General features: G+C 40.0%; 1 protein-coding gene across 1 annotated transcript in view; it reads right to left on the bottom strand.

Annotated features, from left to right (window-relative positions):
* LRRCC1 (leucine rich repeat and coiled-coil centrosomal protein 1) overlaps positions 1 to 11,375 on the bottom strand; it is a 43,131-nt gene that overhangs the window by 31,325 nt on the left and 431 nt on the right. Inside the window, exons 2-4 of the mRNA XM_010846214.1 lie at positions 8,743 to 8,948; positions 8,402 to 8,467; positions 1,524 to 1,691 (exon numbers count right to left, since the gene is read on the bottom strand). Of these exons, the coding sequence (XP_010844516.1) occupies positions 1,524 to 1,691; positions 8,402 to 8,467; positions 8,743 to 8,948 (440 nt within the window). The remainder of the gene's footprint in view (positions 1 to 1,523; positions 1,692 to 8,401; positions 8,468 to 8,742; positions 8,949 to 11,375) is intronic.

Raw genomic sequence — 11,375 nt, 5'->3', positions numbered from 1 at the left:
TTTCTGAATGTTGAGCTTTAAGCCAACTTTTTCACTCTCCACTTTCACTTTCATCAAGAGGCTTCTGAGTTCCTCTTCACTTTCTGCCATAAGGGTGGTGTCATCTGCATATCTGAGGTTATTGATATTTCTCCCAGCAATCTTGATTCCAGCTTGTGTTTCTTCCAATCCAGCATTTCTCATGATGTACTCTGCATGTAAGTTAAATAAGCAGGGTGACAATATACAGCCTTGACATACTCCTTTTCCTATTTGGAACCAGTCTGTTGTTCCATGTCCAGTTCTAACTGTTGCTTCTTGACCTGCATACAGATTTCTCAAGAGGCAGGTCAGGTGGTATTCCCATCTCTTTCAGAATTTTCCACAGTTTATTGTGATCCACACAGTCGAAGGCTTTGGCATAGTCAATAAAGCAGAAATAGATGTTTTTCTGCAACGCTCTTGCTTTTTTCCATGATCCAGCAGATGTTAGGTTAAGCAATTTGAGATAAATGAGTTCTAGAAATGGCAGTCTGGTCCACTTTATCTTCACGGATCTCAATGATTTCCAATTAGATCAAATGGCATTTCAGTAGCATCTTCTATACATCATATTAAGTTTAAGCTTTCTTCTTAAAAAATCATTACTTATTAATAATTTAAGACATTCACATGGTGTAAAATTCAGAAGACAGTAAAAAGTTTTTCTAACATTTCCTGATTTTCAGCTGCCCTTTGCATATTTCCTGATCCCTACCCACCAAATACTGAAGCTAATTATTATTATCAGCTTTTTGTGAATCCTTCTAGCTATTTTATATGTATAGTCAGCAAACACACACAGTTATCCTCTGAACACAAATAGTAGTCTATTATACACACTGCTTTGCAACTTGCTTGCTTTTTTTTCTCTTAACAGTGGTATATCTTGGAGATAACTATCAATAGCTATAGAGATTCTATATTCTTTTTTTTTTTTATGGTTGCTTAGTATTATACTATCAGAGAAGGCAATGGCACCCCACTCCAGTACTCTTGCCTGGAAAATCCATTGGACGGAGGAGCCTGATAGGCTGCAGTCCATGGGGTCCCTAAGAGTTGGATACGACTGAGCGACTTCACTTTCACTTTTCACTTTCATGCATTGGGGAAGGAAATGGCAACCCAGTCCAGTGTTCTTGCCTGGAGAATCCCAGAGATGGGGGAGCCTGGTGGACTGCCATCTTTGGGGTCGCACAGTCGGACACGACTGAAGCGACATACAGCAGCAGCATTATACTATAAGGATATATCATTAACACAATTTAATTTTGAAGTATCATTTATTAAATATAAAACTGTCTAAATACAATCTTATCTCTTCAGCTTGTATCCCTCTTTTAACAGTAATTTAGTCTTACTAATTTATGTGTAATTATATTCTTCCAAAAATATGAAACTGCAAAGTTTAAGACAAATTCAAGGAGGTCATAGATAGTAGATGCAGAAAATAAAGAAGCTTTTAATATCACTGTTATAAAAAGTATTAAGTGAATCGTTCATACCTGGTAAATGACAGACAGGATTATCCTCTCCATTTTTTTCCAAAATAAGATTAGTCAAGAAGTGTAATCCTACCGTACACTGAAGTAGGTGATGGATACTGTCGATACAGTTACTGTGCAGGTCAATATATCTAAGTTTATGTTTAATTCCATGAAGAGGCATCAAACCTGCAATACAAACAACGCTCTTGTGATGTCACAGCAGTCATTTTTCTAACAGCTAATTAAAAATAACTTTCATATTCATTTTATTTAAAGAGGCAAAGGAGCTGCATTAATAAGACTCTGTTGCAAAGAGCTAGCCAACGAACAGGGTATTAGCAAAGTGAGCTGCTGTTTTGAAGAAACGAGGGTTTGTCATCTCTCGAGGCCAGAGCTCGGGGTACCTAGGCTCTGGTTCTCCTCCAACAAAAAAATGGGCCTCCCCAGGCCCATGCACTTTTATGAGAATAAGAATAAGGCAATGGCTTCCAAGTTCTCAACCAACACACCTTTTTAAATTATCAGACATAAACTAATACTCCAATTTTATTGGGTTGAGTATAAAATAAACACCAATATCATCCCTTTGATTTAGTTCCCTGGTAACGTTTCTCACATAAACTCATCTAGAGCAAGGTGATGTCAGAAACTAGGTTCGAAGTAGAGGCTTCTGGTGCCGGCACAGCTCCTGGCCGGCCTGCACTTCAGCTGCGGTGCACAGGGGTCAGAGTTTTACTCAAAACTGAGTGTGCTGAGCAAGGTTTAACCCAAGAGTGTGAGGCAGTCACGGAGAAGGCAATGGCACCCTACTCCAGTACTCTTGCCTGGAAAATCCCATGGACGGAGGAGCCTGGTAGGCTGCAGTCCATGGGATCACTGAGAGTCGGAATCGACTGAGCGACTTCACTTTCACTTTTCACTTTCATGCATTGGAGAAGGAAATGGCAACCCACTTCAGTGTTCTTGCCTGGAGAATCCCAGGGATGGCGGAGCCTGGTGGGCTGCTGTCTATGGAGTCGCACGGAGTCGGACATGACTGGAGCAACTTAGCAGCAGTAGCAGCAGCAGTGAGGCAGTCAAAACCTCCAGGAGCACCCCTCAATGAGAGGAGGAGCACCCCTCAATGAGAGGAGAATCACCCGCAGCGGCAGGCCCTAGCTTCCCTTCTTTCAGAAGGGCCATTCTTTCAAAAGGACCTCTCTACTCTGTTCCACTGAAGGTCTTAGTTTTCGAATTTTGCCTGGCTTAGTACTCTCTATTCATAAATACACAAACTTCTAGTTATTTGAAAACATTAACACAAATAGGAAGAAAAAATATAAAAATTAATACAAAAACTGCCCTAACATAATAATAAAAGCATAAGTACACAATATAGTACCATGCTTAATTGCTCAGTTGTGTTCAACTCTTTGTGACCCCATGGACTGTAGCCTACCAGGTTCCTCTGTCCGTGGGATTCTCCAGGCAAGAGTCCTGGAGAGGTTGCCATGCCCTCCTCCAGGGGATCTTCCTGACCCAGGGATCGAACCCAGATCTTCCGCATTGCAGGGGATTCTGGAAGACCATTATAGTACTATACTAACACTATTGATAATAATGTAAAAGGACTCACCTTTCTTTTTTTCCTTCCATTTCGTCAACCTGACTGGAATACTCTTTTCTCCTCAATGATCTTTGTTTCTTGCTAACTTCTACTTATCTTTTTTACAGAGCTGCCTCTTTTATTTTCTTCATAGGCTTTATCACTAACTTCTGTTCATCTGTCACACCCTCAGAAGTCTTCTTTGACCACTCACTACAAGATCAGATTGCCTGTCATGTATTCTTATGCGTACTCAACATTTCTTCTCAATTCACCATCACATTTCCGAGTTCCAGTTCCCTGTTACCTGTTATTTCTCTTAAGTTGCAACTTCACATCCCTTTTATGTTTCAATTTTAAAGTGCCCCTGGGGGCTCATTGCAGGTCCTCCTCCTCTAGCCACAGACTCTCAGAATCTCCCAGAGTCATGGCAACAAACACCACTGAAGTCCCGAATCTACAACACCTACCGTGATGCCCTACCCCCAAACTGCAGATCACACACACACCCCCCTCCAATGAGGTTTTCAAATTTAAGACAGAATCCTTAATTCTTATCCCTACACATACACACACACACGTATACCTTACAAGGTTCTCAAATTTGAGAATCCACAATTCTTACCCCTGCTCCAATCTTTCCCATGTCAGGAAATAGCACCATCATCCACTCATTATTAGAAAGAAAACTCTTAAAATGCCTTTTGATTCCTCTTCCCTTCACTTCCTCATCTCAGTCTATCGGCAAATTCTATGAACTCCACATGTAAACTTTATGTATTTACCCCTCTACACTATTTTCATACTAGTCCAAGGCCCCTAACCTCACACCCAGACCACGGAAACAGCTTTCTAACTAGCCACTGGCCTTTAGCTCCTGTCCTACTAAACTTCATTCTTCTTCACCCACTCAGCAGCCAGTGATTCTTTAAGCAGATGGATTAGATTAAGTACTTACTGGTTTAAAGCCTTTCAATGGCCTCCTACTGTTCTTCGAATAATATGCCAATTTCTCACCCTGCTTATGAAGCTCTATGTGATCTGACTTTGCCTACTTTCCCACCTCTTTTCTTAGCACATCAATCCATCATTTGCTACGCTCTAGTTGCAGGAGCCTTCTTCCTGTTCCTTATCCTGGCAAGCTTGATCAAACCTTCGTGTCTCTGCATGTGCTTAATAATATAAACTGTCATTACCTACTAAAGTGTTTTTAAACAGATAAAATGTCATTACAAGAATTATCTATTAAAACTTATAGTTTTATTATATTTTCCTTTGGACTGCAGACAGATCAAATTAGTCAACCCTAAAGGAAATCAATCCTGAATATTCACTGGAAGAAATGATGTTGAAGCTGAAGCTCCAATATTGTGGCCACCTGATGTGAAGAGCCAACTCATTAGAAAAGACTCTGATGCTGGGAAAGATTGAAGGCTGGAGCAGAAGGGGACGATAGAGGATGAGATGATTGGATGGCATCACTGACTTGATGGACATGAGTTTGAGCAAGTTCTGGGAGATGGTGAAGGACAGGGAAGCCCGATACGCTGCAGTCCATGGGGTCACAAAGAGTTGGATATGACTGAGTGACTGAACAACAACAAAATTATATATTTTCTGTATAGAAAATATATACATAGAATTTGATGGCTTTAACAAACATATATGGTTATGTTACCCTTACAATGGAGATGAAGAACACTTTCATCACTCAAATCACTGTGTCCCTATGTCAATCAGTCTTCTCTCGTCTTCAGTCCCTGGTGACTAATTTCATTTCTGCCTTTGTGTCTCTGCCTTTGTCAGAATATCACACAAAACAGGATCATACAATATAATTTTCTGTGATTTGCTCCCTTCACTTAGCCTAAGTTCAGTTCAGTCCCTCCGTTGTGTCCGACTCTTTGCAACCCTATGGACTACAGCTTTCTGGAGCTTACTCAAACTCACCGAGTTGGTGATGCCATTCAATCATCTCATCCTCTGTCATCCCCTGCTTCTCCTGTCTACAATCTTTTGCAGCATCAGGGTCTTTTCCAATGAGTCCGTTCTTTGCATCAAGTGGCCAAAGTATTGGAGTTTCAGCTTCAGCATCAATCCTTCCAATGAGTATTCAGAACTGATTTAGGATTTCCGTGCTGTCCAAGGGATTCTCAAGAGTCTTCTCCAACACCACAGATCAAAAGCATCAATTCTTCGGCGCTCAGCTTTTTTTATGGTCTAACTCTCACATCTACACATGACTACTGGAAAAACCATAGCTTTGACGGGATGGACCTTTGTTGGCAAAGTAATGTCTCTGCTTTCCAATATGCTGTCTAGGTTGGTCATAGCTTTTCTTCCAAGGAGCATCGTTTACTTTCATGGCTGCAGTGATTTTGGAGCCCAAGAAAATAAAGTCCACCGTTTCCATTTTTTCCCCATCAATTTGCCATGAAGTGATGGGACCAGATGCCATGATCTTCATTTTCTGAATGTTGAGTTTTAAGCCAACCCAAGTCTCCCTCATTGCAGGTGGATTCTTTACCAGCTGAGTTACCAGGGAAGCTCAAGAATACTGGAGTGGGTAGCCTACCCCTTCTCCAGTGGATCTTCCTGACTCAGGGATTGAACTGGGGTCTCCAGCATTGTAGGCAGATTCTTTACCAACTGAGCTACCAGGGAAGTCCTCACTTAGCATAACTTACTCTAACATTTTTAGATTTGTCTATGTTGCTGCATATATCAATAGTTCACTCTCTTTTTGTTTTTGGCTGTACAAATGGGGTTTTAGATTCTTGATCAGGGCTCCAACCCATATCTCCTGCATTGGAAACATGGAGTCTTAACCACTGGACTGCCAGGGAAGACCCCATAGTTCATTCCTTTTTATTGCCAAGTAATAACCCATCCTATGGATGTAATACAATTTGTTTATCTATTTACCAGGTGATAGACATATGGGTGTTTTCTAATTTTGGAGTTTATGAATACCCATATAAACATGATAATTTTAAAAAGAAATATAATCGTTTTACCATTCATATACAAGTCTTTGATTAGACATGTTTTCATTTCTGCTAGGTAAACACGTAGGAGTAGAAATGCATGATTATATGCTTACCTTCAAACTATTTTCCAAAGTAGTTTTACCATTTTGAATTCTACTAGTAATGTATGAAAGCTTTAATCTATCTCATCAACATTTTGTACTTTAAGTTTTTTAAACTATATCTGGTCTAGAGGTATGAAATGGATCTCACTGCGATTTTAATTTGCACTTCCTTAATTACTAAGGATGCAAAACTTTTTTTTGGTGCTTGTCATTTGGATAGCCTCTGGAAAAGAGTCTGCTCAAATCTTTTGCTTATTTTTTTTAGGGAGCTGACATGATCTCATTTGTTTTATTTCCCCACTACAATGTAAGCCCTGTGACAAGAAACTTATCTATTTGTTATAATATTTTTTCATCACTATTGAATAGTGCTTGATAGAATGATCTTCAATAAACACCTGTTGAGTAAAACTATCTTATCCAAGATTCACATTTTTCAGTTAAGGAAGCTGCATCCAAAGAACAATATACTTTGCCCAACATCATACAGCAGAGACAGAGCTATGGTTAATACTCAATTCTAACACTTTTACGTTTTTGGGGAAAAAATGTTTTTACAAATTAAAATACTGTTGCTACTTTGGTTAAGGGTAGGGACTAGGTCACTGTATTTTATTTTTTGTGTACTAAATTCCTGGCATAGGATAGTATTTTCCTAGCAGGGGAGACAAGCTAACAAATGAAATGACTGATTCAAATACCGTATTGATAAGGATTATGAAGATAATGACGCTTACTCCTTGGAAGGAAAGTTATGACCAACCTAGATAGCATATTCAAAAACAGAGACATTACTTTGCCAACAAAGGTCTGTCTAGTCAAGGCTATGGTTTTTCCAGTGGTCATGTATGGATGTGAAAGTTGGACTTTGAAGAAGGCTGAGCGCCAAAGAATTGATGCTTTTGAACTGTGGTGTTGGAGAAGACTCTTGAGAGTCCCTTGGACTGCAAGGAGATCCAACCAGTCCATTCTGAAGGAGATCAGCCCTGGGATTTCTTTGGAAGGAATGCTGCTAAAGCTGAAACTCCAGTACTTTGGCCACGTCATGCGAAGAGTTGACTCATTGGAAAAGACTCTGATGCTGGGAGGGATTGGGCGCAAGAGGAGAAGGGGACAACAGAGGATGAGATGGCTGGATGGCATCACTGACTCGATGGACGTGAGTCTGAGTGAACTCCGGGAGTTGGTGATGGACAGGGAGGCCTGGCGTGCTGTGATTCATGGGGTAGCAAAGAGTCGGACACAACTGAGGGACTGATCTGATCTGATCTGATCTGATGAAGATAATTAGGGGCTTCCCAGATAGCTCCATGGTAAAGAATCCACCTAACAATACATGAGATGCAAGAGACAGAGGTTCGATCCCTGGGTCAGGAAGATCCCCCGGAGGAGGGAATGGCAACCCATTCCAGTGTTCTTGCCTGGAGAGTCCCACGGACAGAGGAGGCTGGCAGAGACTGGGTTTGCAAAGAGCTGGACGAGACTGACTGACTGACAGACAAGCAGCAGTATAAAGATAATTACAGAATTTCCCTGGTTCTGACGTATTATTTTAAGAATAATCATAAAATTTTGCTCACTGTTAGTGTATCACTGTAAGTCATTAAAAGATTAACAGTTTTTAATGTTCTTAGACATGGAAGCATCAAAGAGAAAAAACCTTTTGTGATAGTCAATTTGCTATAGCCTTTGGAATGCTACACACCTATGCTACATCCAGCGTGGTAGCGCTAGCGACATGTGGCTTTTTAAACTGAAATAAAAATTTAATTAAAATTAACTAAAATTACAAATTCAGTTCCTCAGTGTATACTAGTCACATTTCAAGAGCTCAAAGGCACATCCGTCTATTACTTGCCATACCAGACAGCACACACACAGAGTATTCTCATCACTGTGAAAGGGTGTATTGGAACTATTCCTCTCTATACACTGATAACAGATAACTCATCAATTCTCTAAGATTAAAAGTATGTCTCTCCCAAAGTACGTCCTTCCTAACCAAATTTTTCCTGTAACTTGTTACTCTTGTTTTCACTCCTGAGTTCTTATTCAGCTATAGCTTTAGCTCCATCAAAAAAATATGACTGAGAAATACTCTAGATGAGATTTTAAGTCAAAAATTGGATTATTCAGTTCTACAACATGCAGAGCTATATCACTCATTACATGTGACCAATACTCAGCTTTATAGAAAACAGAAGCTTATCTACTTACCACTAAGATCATTTATGTGGTTGTAAGATAAATTCAGTCTAGTCAGATTACTTAGTGCTTCAAGACCTAAAATAAAATAAAGTCATTATAAGATTCAAATAATCAACTAATTAGGGTTATATACTGGTACAATACTATTTCAGATTGCTCTGAAGCACATCTACAATCTGATAACAATGAAATCAATTTTATTGATATTTTGCAAAATAATTTTTTAAAAAACTGGTAACTTTTTTAGAAAAAAACTTTTTATATAATGACTTTTAGAGTCAGCTTTGAAAATTTTATGAATATTTATCATCTCCCTTACCCAAAGTAATACATGAAAAGCACTTACAAACCTTCTATTCTTGTGATCAAATTGCAGGACAAATTTAAAGTGCATAGTTTTGTCAGTGTGTTTAGTCCTTCAATTTGACTTATTTGATTAGATGACAGATCTAAATGTTGTAAATTCCAAACGTGATCAATGGATGTGATCTTCGAGATGTTATTGCAATGAAGATTGATGGCATGAAGAGCTGAATCTAAAGATAACTCTGAAATGCTACAAAGGAAAATATATATTATTAAAAACAAGTAAAAAATGTTCTTAAAAATCATGACCAAAAAAACTAAAATTAACCAAAGAGCATGTAGATAGTATGCAGGTACTCTATTCATTCTATAATAAAATTCTTCGTACTTACGCTAGCTTTGAAATGTCTCATAAGGTGCAATGTTTCTTACAACCAGCCTGCATTTGGTACCATTTATATAAATAAGTAACTCAGTCAAGAAAGGAAAGGGATGCTGGGCATTTCTTGGTTTTATATGCAAACAGTCATCAGTATAAAGCAAAAGCAATATTTATAAAAGTTCAAATCTGCACTTTTTTTGCTATGTTATTTGAGTAAATGAATTAGTCTCTCTAAACCTGTTTCCCCCTGCTCGTTTAATCCTCACAACTCCAAGCAGTAGGTATTTAAGGATACGATTTACAGAAAGTAGGTAATTTGTCCAAGTTCTTGTACAAATCACCTAATAGAGCCAGGATAAATATGGATCTGACACTTGAGTTTACAATCTTACTCTCATCACTGTCTGCAATGTCTGTTTAACTCAGAATGTAGTTGATTTCAAAATAAGCCACTAACTCTTGCCATTTGTAGTGAAACAGTCTCTGTCCTCCCTTGCTGAAACTTGGACTGCATCTCCTCTAGATGGAACTCATCTTTTTATTCTCTGAATTGCTGCTATTTTAAACTAGAGTCTCTTCGGAAGACAGGAGTTCCAGGAATATAAGCTACAGTGTACATAATTTAGATATGCTGGAACTGGGACACAGAAAATCAGGGGCATCTCTTCCATGTTTTGTAGCAGTTACAGTAAAGCTGTAGGAAATCTCACAGCAGGAAAATGAGTTAGCAGTCAAGGAGTAAAAAGGGAAAACAAGGAATTCAGGTTTGCTTCCAAATTAGTATTAAGAATCTCAAATTTAAAATTGAAACGCATAAAGTTTGAATATGTTGTAAGATCATTCAGTTTACGCTTTACTCTTCAGACCGAAGCTCATGAGAACCCCTCGCAGAAAAAGGTTATGCCTTTCTAAATTTCATGCTGCTGCTGCTGCTAAGTTGCTTCAGTCGTGTCCGACTCTGTGTGATCCCATAGACGACTCTGTGTGATCCCATAGACGGCAGCCCAGCAGGCTCCCCCGTCCCTGGGATTCTCCAGGCAAGAACACTGGAGTGGGTTGCCATTTCCTTCTCCAATGCATGAAAGTGAAAAGTGAAAGTGAAGTCACTCAGTCCTGTCCAACTCTTAGCGACCCCATGGACTGCAGCCCACCAGGCTCCTCAGTCCATGGGATTTTCCAGGCAAGAGTACTGGAGTAGGGTGCCATTGCCTTCTCCGAAATTTCACACTAGCACTCTCTGAACGTGATTATTTCTAATATTTTCCAATTATCTAGCTTGTCATTTATTGGGGCTTCCCTCGTGGTTCAGACAGTAAAGAATCTGCCTACAATGCAGGAGACCCAGGATGAGCTATTATTTAGTGCCAGACCTTATGCTAGGAACACACCCTCTTAATGACAGCCATTTATTTTCTGAAACATTGTTTCCAGAATTTAATATTGTGCAGATATCGTAGTATAGTTAACTGTCTGAAAAAGCAGACTGTGAAATTAGACAGAAATGATTTTGAATTCAAACTTAGTCCACCAGCTTCATGAAGCTGGGAAAGTTATAAAGATCTTCTGAGTCTCAGATATGTCCCCTGTAACATTACTACCTTGCGCAATTCTGAGGACTGATGATAATACAGTCACACACATAGATGGCATTCAACGTGGCAGCTATTATTAATTATAAATGTAAATATTCCTTTGAAAAAACATCTTCGTGGCATTTTCTGGCAAAGTTTAGATCGAGATCCACAACAAGCTGCTTTGATCATCAGCAGGGTGTGCACAGAGCGCAGGCAACAAAGAAACCGTGTATGGGGAAAGGCAAAGACAAGCCTACGGTGGCACAGAACTGCCTGCCTGGGGCCTTAGAGTGCCTAATCACAGGGTGTCAACTGGAAAAAGGGAGAGGGGTGAGACAAAAAAAGCACACAGGGGCCAATCAGCAACGCAGAACCAAGGGCCTAGTATCGTGCACATATTTGGGCTGCATGAGAGAAATCGGTAGCATTTTCAAAAAACGTGAACAATACACGTATCACAGCGCTCTGCAAAGGAGAAATCAGAATGGGGGCAAAGAGAACCGAGGCAAAACCAATGAAGAGCCGAGGCAAAACCAAGTCTTACTTCACAGCTGCCAGAGACAACTCCGCTGCCACTTTCCGTCACAGGGAAGGAGCAGAGGACAGAACCCGGGAGGACCAGGAACAACAGAGCGAGCACACGAACAGCAGCGGTGAAGAAAGGGCCAGCAAAGGCTGGCAGGCACGCGGGCAGTCCCGGGAGCGGAGGGCGGGCGGCCCG

This window comes from Bison bison, unplaced genomic scaffold (genome assembly GCF_000754665.1).
Source record: "Bison bison bison isolate TAMUID 2011002044 unplaced genomic scaffold, Bison_UMD1.0 scf7180017864233, whole genome shotgun sequence".
Classification (NCBI taxonomy): Eukaryota; Metazoa; Chordata; class Mammalia; order Artiodactyla; family Bovidae; genus Bison; species Bison bison.
Note: the sequence above shows the minus strand (reverse complement) of the source record. Positions and strands in the feature narration are given on the sequence as shown.